Source organism: Lepisma saccharinum, chromosome 1 (genome assembly GCF_977018435.1).
Source record: "Lepisma saccharinum chromosome 1, izLepSacc3.1, whole genome shotgun sequence".
Lineage (NCBI taxonomy): Eukaryota > Metazoa > Arthropoda > Insecta > Zygentoma > Lepismatidae > Lepisma > Lepisma saccharinum.
Genome location: NC_139229.1, coordinates 6,795,666 through 6,816,798, shown reverse-complemented (window position 1 = coordinate 6,816,798; position 21,133 = coordinate 6,795,666). Strand labels below are relative to the sequence as shown.

The window sequence follows — 21,133 nt, the reverse complement described above, 5'->3', positions numbered from 1 at the left end:
TGGTCAAGTGTTGTGCGATAAGTGTGACCCATAAAGCACGAATTAATTTACTCAGATTTAATGAAAAGACAGGGTTGCCAAACAAAAAAAATATCATAGATTATAAAATATCAAGTACCAAAATGTGTTTTAAACACTTCTAAAAAAAACATGTTTAAAACACATTGTTTTAAACGTTTAAAACATTTGTAAAAAAAACAAAGCCGTGTGTTTTAAACGTTTAAAACAAAGTGTTTTAAACACTTTTGTTTTAAACATGCCAACCCTGCTTCCAGTTAGGCTGGTAACTGCAAGAATAAATACCAGTAAAGATAATCGCACCCAGAGTTCCAGTTACGATCTAACTGTACATTGAAAAACCGAAATTTTCACTAACTTCCAGTTAAGTGCTAACAGGAACCTTAACCATGCCTTAACTGAACATTGAAAACCCGGCCCTAACAGGACATTGAAAAACTGGCCCCAACTCGACCATTTGCGGATTTGCCATTCGATATTTGACCATTTTGAAATGCAGCCATTTTGATTTATTGTCTGTGCAATTCGTTCGCATCGCGTAAATTACTTGGGAAATATACTGTGCTGATGTGGCTTGGGTAGCAAGAGGGAAGAAATTTTGATATTTGGACAATTTATGTAAGACATTTTTGAAATTTTGCTTGTTGAATTTATTTTATGAAAAAAACTAACGTACATAGTTTATATTTCCATTATAAGTATCTTGTAAGATGTAGCATTACAATATAATTGAACGTGAACAGGACATTTGGTACATTGTTGGTAAACAATTTAATCCTTTAATTTGTCAGCTTCACATGCTTAAGATGCTATATATTTATCTAGGGTGACCAGACATACTCTTTTTAAGAGTATTATACTCTTTTAGAGGTTCATATACTCTATACTCTTTTCAATTTTCAAAAATCTCCAAATATACTCTTTCCTTGCTATTTAATTTCATTCATTATTTTACGCATAAAAATACCTTAAAATCCACAGAACGGAAAACGTAAAGATGTCAACAAACTGAAGTATTTATTCCTTGACTCAAGAATTTCCTATGAACAATTTCAAGTGTCATTTTCTTATTCCATCAACAAGCAAAACATATTTCAAATTCATTGGAATTTAACGATAATGATTAGGGCTGAGATGATACCGATACTCTTACAGATTCCCAAAAATACCGATGCCGATACTCTTACAGATTCTCACTGATACCGATACTTGAAAATTGCAATAATTAAAATTTATTCAAAATATTGATCAATATTGGTGTGTTACTGTTACTCTCCTACAATTATATGCATCAACATACCAAGAAATTTGCTTTAGAATATTCAAGAATTGCATCAGAATATCACAATAGATATGTAGTCACAAAATATAGTTTTTGTGTAAAATTAGTGTAAAATAAAGAGGAAGTTTTAATTTTGCATAATTTCCAGGATAATTAGACTGTCAAGAAGTCGCGCGGAATTTTTGCGGATCCCGTGAAAGAGCAAAATGCATGCGCACCTTCAACCTATAGACTATACTCTTTTTGGTCACCATAATTTATCTAATTGATGAAGTTCATATAATATACATGTTTACTTCCCTGATGCCTTTTCCCTGAACCAACCTTTCGTAATAAATTTCAAGTTTGACAGAATGCTCTTTTCATGTACCTTTAACTTAGGATCAGTACAATAGAAACTGGGTATATATGCGATATAGTCCGAACAGATTTCTTCAAATTTACAGGAGAAACTACTTACTGAAATCAGTTTCTGTAGCATTGTCGAAGTTCTTCGAGGTATATTCTTTCACGGAAACTGAAAACTTCACCATAGAATGCTGCAGAACAAGTAATTTTGGGATATAGCCCGAACACCTCTCACTCATTTATTTCGTTCATTTTAGCATTGATAATTACCTATTCTGCATTGTGGAAGATTCTTTGAGGTGAAGTTATGCCTTTTTCCATAAAATAGTGTTAACTTTTCATATTACGAGTCATTATTTGTCTTCCTTGTTCCGCTTGGGTAACAGACAATATGGCGTGCACTCGCCATGGATCATTGCGCGTCGTGCTTGTGTTTTGTCGATTTGGAGTGGGTATGCAGTGTTTCAACCTTCTTAAACGAAAAATACCTACTTTCATGTTATTATGTCATAACAAACCATAGACGGATAGCCCCAAAAAAACATTCACGATAACCCCACAAACCTTTGACGGATAGTCCCAAAAACTATTCACGATATCCCCAAAAACCATTCACGATAACCCCACGGATCATTTCCAGCAAGGTTAGGTTATGTTGGGTTATGTTAGGCAAGCATAGTTAAAAAAAGAAGAAAAAAAATATAAAAAAAGGCATTTGGAAACACTGGCGAGACCGTGTGACTTTCGACACTCGCGCCATCTGCAGGTACATAATGGAAACAATGGCAAAATGTTGTCGCTTTACAGAAAATGCAAGTTCCTTACATAAAAAGTGATTATTTATTGTTCGGTAAATATGCGATATAGCCTGAACAGATTTCTTCAAACTTACAGGGGAAACTACTTACTGAAATCAGTTTCTGTAGCATTGTTGAAGTTCTTCGAGGTATATTCTTTCGCGGAAACTGAAAACTTCACCATAGAATGCTGCAGAACAAGAAATAATCACTTTTTATGTAAGGAACTTGCATTAGAAACTATTATACATAATACCCTACACCAGGGTGTGAAATCCTGGGGGATTCCCCCTCCATCAAAAATTTCTTGGGGTTGTTATAACAAACAACAGATAAACAATGACCTTTAATTTCAAGGTAAAAATCTGATATTCCCCGGACACCTGTAACCTCTTCGTACTTACCTATCTGGGTAACATTATAGTATAGGGGTAACGGATTTCTTCAAATTTACAGGAGAAAGTACTTACGGAAATCATTTTCTGTAGTGTAGTGGAATTTCGTGAATGTAGTTTTGATCCATTTTTAAATGCGAATACATGTTGTTTTCTGCAAAAATCTCTGTCCGACATGCTATTTCTGCTGCTGCCATTTGCTTTCTGCACGAGAGCACAATGTTCCTTGTGTCAGATGACGTAACACCGTGGTCAGTGTTTGAAACTCGCCGTGTTGTCACTAGAACATGACGTGTCGAGTATTTTTAATTTTTTTACTATGCTCCCTAACCTAACCTTACGAAAAATGTTTTTTGGGGCTAACGTGAATGGTTCTTGGGGCTAACGTAAATGGTTTTTGGGGCTAACGTGAATTGTTTTTGGGGGCTAACGTAAATGGTTTGCGAGGTATTAGCATAATTTCAAGGCCGGGCACGAAAGTAGGTATTTTCCGGTGAACAAGGTTGCAACACTGCATAAATCGACAAAACACACTCACAACCCGCCCTGAACCAGTATGCTATCGCCCGCCATAATGTGTTACAGAATCGAAGTAACAAGTAACAGTAAGTACTCGTAAATGTAAGAAATAGACATTATCTTAGTTAGAAATGAATTATTTCACGTTAGAAAATGTTCCGCATTTCAAAATAGTACGTTAGCAATGTAAAAAAAGTGCAAAATATATGATTTATAGGTGTCACCTCCATACTATAATAGTACCCCTATCTGCTTTGCGGAACATTCTTTAACGTGTATTCAGGTTTTTTTGATCAAAGTACTTGAAATTTTTGGAGCGATTTTACAATACCGGGAATTTCTCCATTTTGTTTGAAATTTGGCATACTCACTAAATTAGGGTTCCTAATCACGAATCTGAAGTTAAAATTTGTCGCTCACGTGTCAAACTTGCAAAATAAGAGGGTCAGTCATCGCAACCGACAATGCACAATTGCTCATTATTTATCGCAAGATTTTCAGTTTTGAATACTTAAAGAACGAAATATATATATTCCTGATATTACTACGACCCTAAATTTTTTTAACTATGTTTCCTAACCTAACCAAGCCTAACCTAACCACGCACCAATGGTTCGTGGGGCTAGCGCCAATGGTCTGTGGGGCTAGCCATAATTCAGGAATTTCTATACGTGAGCGCCAAATTTTAAGTGCAGATTCGTGATTAGGAGACCCAAATTAGTAAGTATCCGAAATTTCAAACAAATTGGAGAAATTCCCTGTATTGTTAAATTATACCAAATTTTTATATTTAAATAGTGTTTTTGTAACTGAAGAACGTACATTTCCGCAAATGGTTTGTGGGGCTATGTGTCAATGGTTCGTGGGGCTATGCGAGAATGGTGTGTGGGGCTATGCATATTTTTTTCGAAACCAATTTTTAACTATTGTAACCTATACGTGACCCTACCTAACCTAACCGGAAATGGTTCGTGAGGCTATGCGTCAATGGTTGAATTTCCACTATGAATCATTCCCACATCACACAAAACAACTTCCAGATGTTAGACAATGCTACAGGAACTTATTACCGTAAGTAGTTTTTTCTGTAAAAATGAAGAAATCTGTCTGGGGAATATCAGATTAGTACCAATTTCAAATATACTTTACTAAGAATAATATCAAACAAGGCTTCATTGAAGCGTTCCCTGATTTATTTGAAATTTTGTATACTTTCTACATGAGTTCTCTTGAACACGAATCTGACATTACAATTTCCCGGTTACGTCTGTAACTTGAAAATTTCACGTAACGTTAGGTTAGGTTTGGCAAACATACTTCAAATAACACTAAGCTTACCTTCAAAGTCTGTAGGGTTTACAATCCAATGGTGGATACAGTGTTGCCACACTTAAAATCCACACTCACCTTGTTCCTCTAATTCCTGGTTGTCGCTGTCACTGTCGTTCTGCTCATCACGTTCACAACGGATCGTACAGCTGTCCTGCAAGCCGGAAAAATTCTATTGTGCAGTCTGATCCCAATTGCAGGCACCTTTTAAGAAAAGATATGTTTCGCAAGATAACCTGAAAAGAAAATTTTCCTTGGTCCCTACGAGTTCAAAGTTACCTTTGCGTGTCTCAGTGCTATTTGTGTCGGCACCGGTTTCCTCATCCACGAATGTGATAGTATGGTTTACTTTCATGTGGTCGAAACCCTCAATCTTCACACTCTGCTGTCCCACCATTCTCAACCGGTCTTTCCTCTTCAAGTGACAAACACACTGTGTGGCAACACTGTAGACAGCCCATCTCAGTGGCTACATTCTACAAAACATGGCTTCCTCACTTCTTTCCGGAGAAATACCGCCATTATGAAAAGCAATATATTACACCTTACACATGTAATATCCAAATTTCAAACGGTGACCAGGACATCAGAACCTGTGATACTTCTCGGGGAAACTTATTTGGTTAGTATATTGTGTAGTAAATAAATCAGAGAACACTCCCGTCACCTTCAATTGCTCCTCGAAAACACACACAAATTTGTGTAGTTGTGAGTACTGAATGCTTTCTATCTCAAGAGATCATTAACAAATCTACATCAATATGCACAATAAAAGTAAAACAACAATGAAAAAAAAAATATGAAATCTAATTGATTTATATTAATATCACAAACTAAACAAAAAATTACACAAAGTAATACAAGAATGAAAAGAATAATAAATATGAAATCTAATTGACTAATTATGGTATATTAATACAGGGCGCGAAATTTCCGGTTGCACGGTCGCCATTGGCGACCAAAAGTTTTAGGCTGGCGACTAAAATTTCGTTGTTTCAAATGTGTGTCAAACACACCTCCAGACTTCACCTCTTGAGAGAAACGGCAGAAGTTATAGAAGAAATTCTAAAATTGAGTGATATTCACACTATTAGGTGGTTACCCAGCAAAGAACGTGCAATAAAAGCTCTCTTGCAATCATGGAAAGCTGTTGTGACCCATCTTGAACAGGTGGCCCATGGAAAAGACAATGATGGCGCTAAAGCTAAGGATTTGCTGAAAAGTTTGAAGCAATTTAAATTTGTTAAGCTTCTGTACTTCCTTTTGGATTTCTACGGGAAATAGAACCTTTTAAGCGTGGCACTACAAAATAAGAATGGAACACTGTATTTCAGTTTTGGCTGACCTGGAATCTAATGTTGGACCAAGCGAACAAGATTTCTTGGACCATGTATCCATTTCAGGGGAGATCAGGGATGTGCAAGAGTTTCAGACTGTTATAGGAAACTTAATTAACAATGCGAAGGTGTACATCACAGAAAAATTCCCTCTATGTCAACAGATGCGATTGCATCTCTGCATGTTTTCGACACCTTGGGTTGGCCTCCCAAAGAAAATATTCTTCAGTTTGGGATAGAATAAATAAAGAAGCTCTACATATACTTGAACCCGAGCCTTTTTAATGAGAAAATGGATGTTCTGTCAGCAGAGTGGACAGAATACAAACTTTTGTTTCCTTCTCCAGCTTTGAATCAGATGCTGGAGAAGATCCACAGTGCAGACTGTTCAGCAAGATTCCCCAACTTGCTCCAGATTTTGACATTTTTTGCTGTTCTACCAGTGAGCACAGCCTCATGTGAGGGAGGTTTCAGCTGTCACAACAGACTCAAGACTACTTACAGGAACTCTCTGAAGACTGAGGCACTGGATGATTTGCTCCGAGTTTCCGTAAACGGACCCCCCCCCCCTCCTTCCCTGTCAGAGTTTGACCCAGCTGCTGCGATTGATAAGTGGTACTTCAGTGCAGAACGACAGCTCTACACAAACATTAATTCCTAACTTTTTAATAATTGCTCATATTTTTATTATTTATCAATATAAAATAGTGGCGACCAAAGATTTTAGTCCGGCTACTGATTTCAAACTTGAAATTTCATGCCCTGTATTAATATATGTATTAATATAGTGGCCGCGGTGGCTCAGTCGGTAACGCATCTGACTACCATGCTAAAGGTCCCGGGTTCGATCCCTGGCCGGTTCAAATCCGGGAACTTTTCTAACGATGGAAGTGGTCCCGGCGCCCACCCAGTGTTGAATAACATGGGTACCTGGGGTGTAAAGGCAGTCAGGGGTGTGATGCTGATCACATCACCCCCACTCACGACCGGATCAAGAAAGTGCAGGGCGTTACCCCCACACCCCCTATACGCATTCATGGCATGGTACTATGCACAGGGGAGCACTTTACCTTTTTACTTTTATATTAATATAAACACAAACTAAACAAAAACTAAAGCCACTTCAACTATTTCATAATTTATTAACATCTTTAACCAGTTAGTAAAGGAATTAGTTAGGTGCTGTACAAAATCTGATATGTATAAAAGCAACAAATTAATTTCCTTTATGTAATTAATAATAATATATTTTTAATTGAGTAATTTATTTTTACTTTTAATAACATTACAAATATGCATATCGTATAATACACATGTTTGTGAGGGAGGGGGTGTTTGAAGATTAACAACTTTCTTCCCCCACCAGTTTTCAATGATTTCGCACCCTGCCCTACACTGTGGAAATGAAGCGCGATAACTCTTAAAAAATAAATAAATTTCAAGAATGACCAAATTCAGACTGAGAAACATGCAACCTCTGGTACAGTTTCATAGTTATTTTGTTTTTAACTTATATTTAATAAAGGAGGGAGTACCAAACGAAATGTTTAAAAAAGAAATGGTGGCTCTATCTAACACGTTTTTATGATTGATTTTGCAATTGTTCATAAACAGTATATCCCTGAAAAGACTTCAATTTTAAGTATTGCATTTTCCTTATTCATAGTTAAATAAGAAGACATTAAACCCAGTTATGTCAATATTTATTAATCCTCCAAATGTTATATAGTGACCATGGTTCTTTATTAGCAGAGTTAGGATTTTTAGGTGCGCACCTTTTTTTCGTAGTGAAAGTGAGACCTCTCTGGAAGGACTCAGTGTGAGAAATATTGCCTCAATGTGAGAATGGAGCTAATTTTCCAGCACCTTTTCCCCCCTTTTTTGACAACCTTTCCCCTTCCCTCCCTTTTCTGGGACATTTATCTATTTTCCCCCTTTTTCGTGTTCTTAATCGCTTTTCCTCCCCTTATTGTGTCCTTTTACTGGTGTTGTTAAATATATTTCCTCAGCAAATAATTGAATTTTTATTTTCTTCTTTCGCGACACTTTTCTCTTTAAGATGTTTTCACTGAAATTGAATGTATTTAAACTGTGCTTGATTGTTGTCTATTTGAAATTAACAATGGAAAGACCGCTACTGACATGCACCAGATCGCCGTTATTTTTTTAAGATAGAAGGAAGAAGGAAACGCAGCTTGGTCTTGGAAGTAGTGAAGCAACAGTGTGTTTCTGAAGTGGTGGGTTTCACGTTCATGTGTGCGCAGTGGACAGATATTGTTTGTGGATGTAAGTTCCTTACCTGCTTTTTCATTCTGTTATATCCTGTTAGTGCATGTACTTTACCATGCCGAAAGTGCCCAGATCCCGATTTCTCAGTCTGGCTCAAGAATTTAAGCACGAGTTCGTAGAAAGTGATGGAACTGTTATTCGATGCACGGTTTGTGATACAGGAATCACATTAGATGAAAAACACCAGAGAGATCGCATGCAGCAACATATTTCCGCTCTAAGCATTAAAAGAACAAGAATCTGCAAGGATGTAAATCTCGGCAGCCTCTCTTATGCAAAGCATTTGAGCTGTGTTCTTCCAAGAACCAAAATTTAAAGGAATTTAATGTTGACATGTGTGCATCTTTTACACAGGTGGGGATTCCACTCAACAAGGTGAACCATCCGGCCTTCAAACAGTTCCTTGAAAAGTACACATGGTTGTCAGTGTCCGATGAGAGTACGTTAAGGAAAAACTATATTCAACCTGTGTATGAAGAAACTGTTCGTAAAATTAGGGTGAAAGTGTCAGATTGTCATTCTGGATGAGACGACAGACTCAATGCAACGATATGTTTTGAGCATTTTGGTTTTTCCTCTGACAGGTGAGGAAGTTAAGCCTATGTTACTAAACATGTATGAGTTGCAGAAAACCAATACCAGTACAGTGATGCAGTCATTTATGGATTTCTGTCAAAAACTGTGGCCCGGTGGAATTCAGTTCGAAAAAGTTGTTGTTGTAGTTACTGACCAGGCTCCCTACATGCTTTCGGCATTTAACCAATTGAAGCCGTTGTTCCCTAAGTTAAAGTATATAACCTGCTTGGCTCATGCCCTTCACAGGGTTTCTGAATCTATTAGGAACGAATACAACATTGTAAATGAGTTCATATCTGATCTGAAGAAAATACTCCTTAAGGCCCCGAGTCGCATTTTTGCCTGCAGAGAAACTACCTGCCTGCCCCTACCACATTTCCCCATCATTACTCGCTGGGGATCATGGATTGAGTGTGCTGCATTTCTGTGTGAAAATTTTGAAAAAATTAAGGAGTTTGTGCTTTCCCTGGATTCAACCGACGCAGGTGCAATTTCCAAGGCACCAGACAAGATAGATGATTTGCAAAAAGAACTATTTTGTGTACATTCCTACAAGTAAATGTCGACAGCGATCAAAAACTTAGAAGAACAAGGCATCGTAAAGGAAAAAACTATGGGATATCTTTACTACTGTGAGGGGGCAGTTAGATGGTTTTGCCAGAGACAAATTTGAGGCTAGTCTTGACAAGAATCCGGATGTTGTGGAATTTGCCACTTCCACAGAGTTGCCATTCCGAGTGAATACTAAGTTTGTCCCACTTGTTTCTGTGGATGTAGAGAGAAGCTTCAGCTTATATAAAGATATTTTATCTCCGAAAAGAAACAAACTCACTTTTAAAAATTTAGAAATGCTTAATGTTGTAAGGTACAACAGCTTTGTGTTTTTTCCAGACTCTGGTGAATAACTGTAACACAACCTATGTGTGTGATGTGTACACAGCTTCGAGTGAATAGCTTAGACTTATAAAATAGGAGGGAAAGTTTTAATAAGTAGTATAATTATCAGCACCTTTTTTGCCCCTTTTTGGGTCTTATTTTAGCACCTTTTCCCTCCTTTTTCCCAATGAAATTTTCCCCTAAAAATCCTAACTCTGTTTATTAGTGTGCAATGTTCATTGGACATTATCCATTGTCTAGTGCTTGCTTTATCCGTACTTACTCTAACACTACATTTCGAAGAAAGCAAATCTTCTCACATCTTCAGGCAGACTTGGCAATTTTGCCTTTTTTTTCTAGGTTGAGTTGACTTTGGTTTTGAGTCCACTTCAAGCATAAAAAGGCTAATTGGGACCGGAACTACAGTTTAAAGTGGGATCTGAACCATGTGCCTCCATTGGAGATCAAACCCAGAACTCCTTTATTAGTGGTGACTACATTACCACTATGCCATCAGGGAGGCATCCATTTTTTTCTTCAAAAAGTTCAATCTTGGAAAAAACTAAAACTGGGCTTTATTATCATTATTTTAGATTATGCTTAAGAATATGCATTTTTAACCTTGAACAGGCGGGAACATCACCCACGTATTTGTCTCTTTTGACTAATACTTTACAGACGTGCTCTTTTTAAACTTGCCACAAAGTAAAAAAAAACAACTTTGCTCAAACTAATTGTCGTAGATATATACAGGTATTGGACAAAATAATGGAAACACGAGTCAGAAGTGGGACATATTTTCAATGTGCCTGGTAACATTGAGCACGGCGAAAATCAACCTTATCTTGTTTGTTGCAGGTAGTATGTACTGTGCACTGACAGTAGAGTGAGGCAGTGTGGTAGTGCACGTTGTTCAGGTGTAGTGAGTGACCAGTATAGCCGACCTAACGGAGTTTGAAAGGTCGAATTGTTGGTGCCCGTTTCACTGGAGCAAAACAGCGAAGTTATGCGGTGCAACTCGAGACACGGTCTCGAAAGTCATGATCGCAAACACAGTGCACGGTGAAACAGGGTCTGCTAAGCAAAATAGTGGTTGAAAGACGAAGCTGCAGGAAAGAGACCGCTGGGCCTTGAAGCGTATTGTAACGTTGCAGAAGAAAACAATGGCCGCCAAAGTGACTACAGAACTTAATCAGCACCTAAACACCCCGTGTCATGCAAAACAGTGAGGCGGGAACTGCATGAAATGGGTATCCATGGGTTTGTTGCTATTGCCAAGCCGCTAATAACTGAGACGAGTGCTCAAAGGCGACGTGCATGGTGCAATGACCACAAAACTTGGCCGTTGGAGGACTGGAAACATGTCATTTGGTCAGACTAGTCAACCTTTACCCTCTTCCCTACTACTGGACGCGTGTTTGTATGGCAGACACCCTCGGCAGCATACGATGTGGACTGTCACCACCCGACTGTCAAACATGGTGGCGGCTCTATTATGGTCTGGGGCGCTATATCATGGTATTCGGCAGCCCTCCTTGTCACATTACACGGTCGGGTCTCATAAGCAGTGTATAGAGAATGCTTGGGTAACCAGATCCACCCAATGGTGCAAACCTTATTTCCAAACCGGAATGCCATCATCCAGGATGATAATTCCCCTATTCATACCGCTGGCACTGTTCAATAGTGGTTTCCAGAGCATGCTGATGAGGTTCAACATCTTCCCTGGCCCGCCCAGTTCCCAGACCTGAATATTATCGAGCCTCTGTGGGCTGTTTTGGAAACCAGGGTTCGGCGTCGATTTCCACCTCCTTCGTCTCTACCCGAGCTAGAGGCTGCGCTGCATAAATAATAGCTTCAAATTCCACTCACCACCATTCAGGACTTGTATCGGTCTATTCCGTCCCAAATCCAAGCTGTATTGCATGCTAGAGGTGGCCCAACACCATATTAATACATGATGTTCCGACTTCCACAGGTGTTTCCATTATTTTGTCCAATACCTGTATATATATATATATATATATATATATATATATATATATATATATGACATAGTTTGTATTCGACATGCCCAAGTGGCAACCACAATAGACTAAAGTGAATGAAAAATGTAGTATGTAGAAGCGGTACGTTCCTACAACCATGCAAAGTTGTGTTGAAGGAGGCTGGTAATCTTGTGGAGGAAAAAGGAAACCTATAACCTATGTAAATGGACCAGATTTGCAGAGAATCATGACAAAAGACCACTCTTTGAAGACATGTAAAGCCCGTCCCCCAATTTGTAAAAACAAGAAGAAAATGGAAAAAAACTCAAAATTTTAGAAAACCGTAATTTACTGGAGATTATTTGTTCATGTAAATTCAAATGAAGGTATGAATACAGAAAGTTTTCTGCTGTACCCCTAATTGTTTTGTAAGACTACAGCTACTGATCTAGCAAAGGGCTATGTGAACTGAAGTAAATGGATTACAATTAATATTTCATGATGAAATATTGAACTTCACAAGGTTGTAGGACCGTAACAGTATGAGATTTTATTATTTTAATTTTAATGGCAGTAACTCTCCAAATATGCCTTTTTGTGTAAAATTAAAATTTTCTTCTAATGTGGGTTCCAAAATATCTCTTCCCACAAGACAGTGATTCTGTAAAGGAAAAACAACAACCACCAACTGTCTACAGTAAATAGGTTAGGCAAATAAGGTTACCATCTGCTAAAGATTAAAAAGATCTCAAGTGATGAAGTTTTGTAATTTAAAAATGCAGTGTCGATATACATTAAAATTAATCAAACTTACATGTGTGTGACTTTTGAAACATTGTGTATATATGTAGTGAATGCTTTTTTTCTTTCTTTCAGGACACTTAAACTGAGAGAAACCTTCCAAATGTGGAGAATCTAGTGTGGAATTCCATACTCGGAACATTTTTATCATATCTGCGAAGAAGTTATCCAACTGTTCAAATAATTTCCTTCTTTGTACGTGCAACTACTATACAATTATAAGTGAACATGAGTAACATAGGTAATACTGGTGCTGACATCTTTGCACAAACTATGCAAAATCTCGCTGCCCAGAAGACACCCACTCACTATGGCTACAGATTGGCTCTGTCGAGTGAGTTGTGTGCGAGTCTTCATTCGGCTTATCATTTTGACCCGCGTCACAAGTCTTTCGAGGCTTATTACCCTCATCATGAAGTGTGTTCAAGTGATTCAAATACAAGTAGTGCTCAGTCTGCTTCTAACGTGCCGATGAATGAGAATAAGTGTGAAGTGGAGAAGGACAAACATGTGGAAGCTAGACCACCAGAGCTGCAGATACCTCCCCAGTACATGTTTCAAGGTTCGAAGATTTCGTATCCGCCGCCGAAACAGGAAATGAACATGGAAGAGACCAGAGGAGAGAGAGTTTTGTGTTGCCAGCAGTGCGGGGTGTATTTTGTGCAAAAGGAGGACCTGGAGCAACACATCCGCTTGCACACGGGCGACAGCAGGGCGTTCACCTGCCGTGAGTGTGGAGTCGCTTTCACCCAAAGAGAACACCTGCAGACACATTCGCGTGTGCATCTCATCGACAAAGGCTTCGAGTGCGAGGAATGCGGGGTGGCGTTCACGCAGAAAGGTCACCTTCAAACGCATTCGCGAATTCATCTAGGCGAGAAGCCATTTTCCTGTTCCGAGTGCGGCAAAACTTTCTCGCAGAAAGGCCACCTCGTAACGCACAGAAGAATCCACGCCGGCGATAAACCGTACTCTTGCTCGGAGTGCGGGAAGTGCTTCTCGCAGAAGGGGCACCTGATGACACACGAGCGGATCCACATCGGGGAACGTCCGTTCGCCTGCAAGGAATGCGGGAAATGTTTCCTGCAGAAGGGTCACCTCACAACGCATGAACGGATTCACTTGGGTGACCGCCCATTCTTGTGTCGGGAATGCGGGAAATCTTTCACGCAGAAGGGTCATCTCGTAACACATTCCCGAATCCACGTCGGTGACAAACCGTTCGTCTGTAAAGAATGCGGCAAAGCTTTTTCTCAGAAGGGACACCTCGTCACGCATGCCAGAATCCACCTTGAAGAAAAAGCGTACGCGATGCAAGGCTTCACGAAACCAGGTCCCCATAAAGATATAATGAGTGCCCATAAAGACATGATGAATGCCCATAATGCTCACAAAGACATGATGAGTGCTCATAAGGATTTGATGAACGCAGCAGCCGCTGATGTTCGTATTAACACAGGATGAGATAGACTCAAGTAACTTTTTTTGTAGATATTGTTCGAATCGTGTATGCAAATGCACTTGTAACAAAATATCCTATTTCTGATGTAATGTTTTGTAATAAGCTGATGAACTTAAGGAAAACAGATTAAAATTATTATATTTTTTCTGTTAATATTATGAGTGCTTGTATATGAATACATATGAACTATGTAGAATAATTATTCTTATTTGTCCTTTGCATCAGGAACATATGTGTGTATATATATATATATAAACATATATATATATTTCAGAAGTAGTAGTAGATACTTGGGTGGTAAGAGGTATTACACATTCATACAGACATCATTTTTTTTTGGTACAGATTATATGATGCTGTTTGATTATGTTATTCTAAATTTTTATCTAACATTAACAATGGTTTAATAAACTTATTTATGCTAGTGCTTGAAGGGTTTGGAGCGAATTTATAGTCTAACCGGTGGTAGTGACAACTAGTTGTATACGAAGTTGAAGCAAACATATGAATTAATTACTTTATTGCTGTTAACTTTTTTTACCTGTTTGTTTATGCTATGCATAATGTTATAAGAATAGTTTGTAATGATGATGATAATGTACTAAATTGTGAATATTAAATAAATTTCATTCCTTGTGTTTATTAGGGGTGTTTAGCTTTTCCATAATTGTAAGCAGTGTATTAGAAACGAGTGAACATCAAAAAAGGTCTCACCTTGGTACAATCTCTCAACTGTGGTGATTTATAAAGGGTACTGAAAATGAAATTTAAAAACAACCCAAATATTTTATGAAAATTTTCAATCTAGCAGACAACAGCTTTAACAAGCAACTACACGAAAGAATTGTACTATTTTTGGTCTCTCTTTTGAAAGTTTTCTAGATCTGCCAGCAAGGTACTTTTTCTTCCACTTCTGGCATCAATTGAGTAAACATTGATTTGGTTTATTTTACTGCCCTCTTCTACCACTGTTGGCTAATCGCAAAGAACACCCATGCCCAAGCTGGGATTCGAACCTGGGTCCCGTGGCACGATCTGTAAACCACTCTGCCACAGAGGCCAGCGACTAAATGATGCTTTTGAAGAAAGTACATAATATTTACGAAATTACCTTATTTTTTTTATAATCAGTGTAAAAATATATTTTTTTAATTTTGTAAATTTGAAGATAACATGAACTGATTGCATAATTTTGCTCTCTTTTTTTGTCTTGGCCTCTCTCCTAGAGAGAGAGATTCGAGGACACACAAATGAACCCATACAAATTATAATCATTATTATGCATGGTTTTAACTTTTCTGTTGGCAGTTGACAAAGCTCTCATACAAGGCTACACATATTGCACATCAGATTGAGCTCCTTCATCAACCTACGTCGTGATAAATATTATATTTTTTGTGGAGCCCCGAAATATTGCGTTTATGCTAACAGAACTAAACCTAACCTAACAATGAAAGCAATCCATACTGATGTTGGTTGACAAAGGAGCTCAATTGGGTGTGTAACTAGTGAGACCCCCTCAAAACAACAAATGTATTTTTACTTTTGTATCATGATAAATTAATCTTCCCTTCACATGAGGTCACCGAGTAGCACCACTTGATGGCCAAAATATGCTCCTTTGTGCAGCAAACACCCCTCGTAAAGAGATCCTTAGTCGAAAGCAGCGACATCTATAAGAACCTCTTCACAAAAGGAATTAGTTCAACCAAGTAGCAAATTTTGGCCACCAAATGGTGCTACTCAGTTACCTCATGTGTAGAGGCATATATATTTTTTTTAAATAAAAAAGGAAAATTTCAGTACAAAATCAGTGTCAATTTTGTGCTCAAAAGAGGTAAATTAAATTTTGTTGTTATCGTGGTGAAAAATCGGATCAAAAGCAGTATATAAAATGACATTTTGGTTTTAAAATTGTGACAAATCATAAATTTGATTTAAAAACTGCACTTATAACACAAAATAAACATATTCCTTCTAATATCACATTTATGTAGTTACCAGAGTATTAAGTTTATTCCTGTATAAAGGAGTCCATTTTTTCTTCTCAAATACTTGTAGCAGAATCAATTTTCCATGAATTGCATAACACTCAGGATAATTCCAACTTCCAGAAAGTGTCACGTTGGCAAATAAACTAAATTTCGTGTTTAAGAGTTTATTTCGCATTTTGCAGTTCATTTTGTGACAAAACAGGGTAGGAAAAATGCACCATACACCTTTCAGACACATGAAAAATTAACATTACATGTGTCACATTTAGTGTTTTCGTGAAAAACAAAATATGCATGCCTCTATTCATGTGAAGTTGAGCTGAGTCTCCGAATCTTGTTGTGATGCATACTATATTGCTTAACGATTATGCAGAACCTTAGTCAAAATGAATTTTAACCTTTTGCAAACAGGTTTCAAGGCACATGCTATTAAAATGTGCAGCGATTTTCTGGTGAAGGTAGTTACACAATGGTAACTAAAGTCCATTTTTAATTATTAATAGCTTATCTTGCCAAAAAGTGAATCTAAAAACTAACTTTTCTCATTAAAATGTGACAAGACGTAATGGTTGTTGAACAGTTTGTTTCATCATTTCAATTGTCCTTCTGTATATTAAGAATGCTGGAAGGAGAGATTTCGTTCTAGCATGAAATTGTTTGCATGGATGATGCTAGATAGCATACAGAATCGAAAGAGTTTCTTCGCTCGGAACAGGCAGAATGAAAAACTCAATATTCTGACCAAGGCAGAAATTTATTTTATTTTAAAACATGAACTAAACGTAACGTTTCAACTTTCTAGCAAGGTCTTCTTCAGACTCTGAACAAAGTACAAAACAGGAAGATATGTACACAAAAATCACTCGCCTCTGGAACATTCCAAGAGGTGGCCTTTGTCAACTGTACTTTCAGCTGACAGGCGACTTAGCTAAACATTTCCTTTCATCTGGAAAGTGGTTGGACTCTTTATCTCACTCTCTTTTTCCTTTCTTTCCTCATTCCTCTTCCTTCTTCTCTCGCTCTTGTCCTTTCCACTCTTTCTAACATCTTCCTTTCTTCTCTATTTCCTTTGCCTCCTTTAATTTGTTTTAAAATAAAATAAATTTCTGCCTTGGTCAGAAGACTTTTTCATATGGAAACAAGGCTTAATGGTGTTATATGCAGAATGTGCGGAGTACGCTTTAAGTCCAGTAGTACAACTATAACCGTAATTTGTCTGTGATAGTGGGGCCTGAAATATAGATCGTGAAGTGGAACATGCAGTGAAATTAAAACTCCAGTGAACATAGTCATCATCGCCATGTTAAAATATAGTTTAGTCTATCTTACCAATACAGTGATATATGAAACATGATTGTGGGTTGAAATTGCCAGGATGAATACTTTACATATATATCTACAACTATTGTCACATTAAAATGATATTCCTTTGTATATGCTCGTCCATGAGACTAGAATGATTACGAGCAAGCGAAAGTGGTCCCATGACATACTCTACTCATGGTATCGAGGAATTCTTTTCTAGGATTTCCAGACTAGTCATTAGGGAAATTATCATGTATTGAAACATGTGTTTACATGTCACTACAGTTTAGCTAAACACTAGACTTAGAAACCCACTTAACCAAGTTTTTAGAATATTCACTTCACATGTTAAAAGTAATAATGAGAAGGAAAACTGAACAGAAAATTGACTAGGGGTAGCACGGTACGTAATACTTGCAACGTATTGACTAATGGTAAACAAATAATTATATTTTAATTTAAAACATCAACATTATAGCATAAATAATGCATAATTATAGTGAAATTTAGTAATATATGTATTAATCTTAATATCAATCCAAACATTGCAACAAGATAGTAGTACATCCATATTTACTATGTGCGAATTACAAGATTAACAATATAAATTACAATTTTACTTACGTTTTTTGCGAGTATGATAAGTTTTCTTCAATTACGACGTTTCGAGAGATAACTTCTCTTTTCTTCAGGTTTCGGTGTTATAAGCAATTCATAAAGGATCCTGTTGACTATGGAAGGAATATTTTGACGAAGCTATGACTTTATGAATTGCTTATAACACCGAAACCTGAAGAAGAGAAAGTTATCTCTCGAAACGTCGTAATTGAAGAAAACGTATCATACTCTCACAAAATGTAAGTAAAATTGTAATTTATAAAAATAGTAGTAAATGCAGATAGCTACTTCAGTAGATTTCTACTTGCAAATAGTTCAGATGATGACCCGGTTTCCCACAGTATTTAGAATGCAATTTCTTCTGTAACTACTCATAATATTCAGTGTACCAAACTGAAGTATAGTTTGTCCAGAAAAAGTAAAAAAAAAAAATCTTGCTCGTCTTTCTTTGTTCAAAAACCTACTTTTAGTGCACTATTGCAAAGGCAAAGTTGCTGATGTCATGAAGGCACAGTTAGGGGATGTGGGTGTAGGGCCCCCACTAGAGTAAGTGGGACCACTTTCGCTTGCTCAAACTTGTTCGAGTATCCCACGCTCGAGTGTACCGCAGTCGTCCCGCATTTCAGAGCCTAATAAGCAGCACTCTCAACCAAAAACCCATACATGGAAGGAAACCACTCTGGATTTACAATTCTAAATCATAAAAAAAAGGTAATGTTTCCCCCTGTGCATAGCACCACGCCATGAAGGCGTATAGGGGGTGTGGGGGTAACGCCCCACACTTTCTTGATCCGGTCGTGAGTGGGGGTGATGTGATCAGCATCACGCCCCTGACCGCCTTTACCCCCCAGGGTTTCCCCCAGGTACCCATGTTATTCGACGCTGGGTAGGCGCCGGGGCCGCTTCCACCGTTAGAAAAGTTCCCGGATTTGAACCGGCCGGGGATCGAACCCGGGACCTTGAGCATGGTAGTCAGACGCGTTACCGACTGAGCCACCGCGGCCGCGGCTAAATCATAATTCGTGTAATATTATTATGTAAGACTCAAATACAATATGTATGAAAGTATGCAATATCTATCTACCGAAACATAAAATTGATGCACATGCTGACAGACCTGCCTAAGCAATTACAAATATCGTATCACAATGCAAAAAGTACGTGTACATCATTGTTCACTTACCGAAAAGGATTAATCATATTCTGCAAAATAATAAAATGCAGTTATAACATTCAATCGAACATAATTTTAATGTGAAAATAATCGTAGAAACATAAAATGTCAGCCTAGGTAGTTTCAGCCCATAATCATCTATTTTATTTTCACAATCTTGGAAAGATATACAAAACTGCATTTTAACATGTAGATGATGACTATGTTCACTAAATTTTCAATTTCACTTCACAATCCATTTTTGAGGACACACAAAAATAAGTGTACTAATAGGGTTCGAGTGTATTTCGCTCGTTTTTTGTTCGAGCTGCAAACCTATCAATTCTGTACGCCATCTAGCATTGCCCATGCGAACTATTTGCCGCTCGAGCAAAAAACGATCATTGCAGCACTCTAGGCCCCTCACATTCTCGAACTTGGCCAATTTGGAGGTAATGTGATCAGCACCACACTCTAGCCACCCTTATCCTCCAGGTACCTATACATTGAGGCTGGGTGAGCCACACGAGTGTTAAATTTCCCTGGCTTTTCCAGACTGATAAAGACACTGCTACTGTGTACATACACACAGTACTTTTTTTTCTCGTAGTGTGCCACCTTTTTTGTAGCTGAAAATAAAATTAACAACAAATTGTGAATGAATCAATATAAATATATTGATACCTAATGTAGGCCCAGTTGACCTGCTGCAATTGTGGAAAAGTCCTCTTGCGTGCACTGAAGAGCATGTAGCAGTGCTGGAACATTGTCAGAGGGGTGGAAATGTTCCACAATTGTGCAGTGTCAAAATTTAGTCCACAATTTGTGCTTACTCATTCCTGGAAAGCATGCACAACTGAATATTGATGCGTTTCGATCAAGTGGTCTGGCTAGTGTTTTAAATTACAAATTTCTGCCAAACCACCAGTGCACAAATTATGCACTAATCTAGTGGTTCCCAAAGTGTGTGCCGTGGCACCCTGGGGTGCCATGGCTGGCTTACAGGGCCACTGCAAAATATTCCATTATTTTCACTGAATTTATAGAATTGTTACAAATATGTGCTTATTTAGTACTTTTTACAAATAAAATGTTTCTGAATTTGAAATGTGTTTAATTTTTTAACTTATGGCATGCAACCTAACTACACTATCTGAGCGTTGCAAATGTTGTATAGGCCTACATTCTGACTGGGGCACCATGGAATTTAATCGGATACATTCACGAAGAGCTGCGCATTATGAATGGTTGTCGCGAACAATTTACAGTGTGACGCTTCCATTGAATTAAAAGACCTTCACAGTGACAAGGCTAATGTTTATGTTCATGAGCAAGTTCATAAACAGAATATGCGACCCTTGTCATCTGATAACTAACTTTGGACAGAAACTGCTTCACAACGTTCCCATAGTGTTCTGGTGTTCCTCCCTATTGAAAAAAACTCTGTAAAAAGTACCTTCTTCCATAATCAAGGATGAAAAAACCTATTTATTTAACAAATCCAAGTAGCCCTAAGCATTTAAGGTTCCGTTGATGGAAAATTGACTAACCAATCGTGTTCCACACAGCACGCCACACCATTAAATTACCAGCACTAACCATTCAGCTTTGATCTGTCGAAAATGGGTTATCAGATAAAAAGCATCGAATATTCTGTTTATGAACTTCCTTATGAACATAAACATTAGCCTTGTCACTGTGAAGGACTTTTCATTTAATTGAAGCATCACACTGTAATTGTTCGCGACAACCATTCATAATGCGCAGCTCTTCATGGATGTATCCGATTAAAATCTTGTTCAATGGCATGCGAACTTCTCTCCCTAGACGTCACCTTGATCTCGATGCGTTAAACAAATTTTAAGGCATTTTTCTAACACCTCGAAAAGGAGCAAATTGATATACAAGAATTCAGTCATAACTTTTTACTGGTTAAAGAAATGTCGAAAAACCTTCACCATTGCATTTCTCGTGAAATTCTAGCCTGATTTGATATATCACATCACCCCCTTCCCATTTAAAATTCTGAAGTTGAATTCAAGATGG

General features: G+C 37.8%; 1 protein-coding gene across 1 annotated transcript; it reads left to right on the top strand.

Annotated features, from left to right (window-relative positions):
• The first annotated feature begins 569 nt into the window (after positions 1 to 569).
• Positions 570 to 14,662, top strand: LOC146001562 (uncharacterized). The gene is made up of 2 exons (XM_083139479.1): positions 570 to 636; positions 12,631 to 14,662. Exon 2 carries the CDS (start codon positions 12,784 to 12,786, stop codon positions 14,017 to 14,019), a length of 1,236 nt encoding a protein of 411 aa, XP_082995605.1. The 5' UTR covers positions 570 to 636; positions 12,631 to 12,783; the 3' UTR covers positions 14,020 to 14,662.
• The last annotated feature ends 6,471 nt before the right edge of the window (positions 14,663 to 21,133 follow it).

Coding starts and splice junctions, on each gene's coding strand:
- LOC146001562 (XM_083139479.1), top strand. CDS start 12,784: ATGAGTAACATAGGTAATACTGGTGCTGACATCTTTGCACAAACTATG.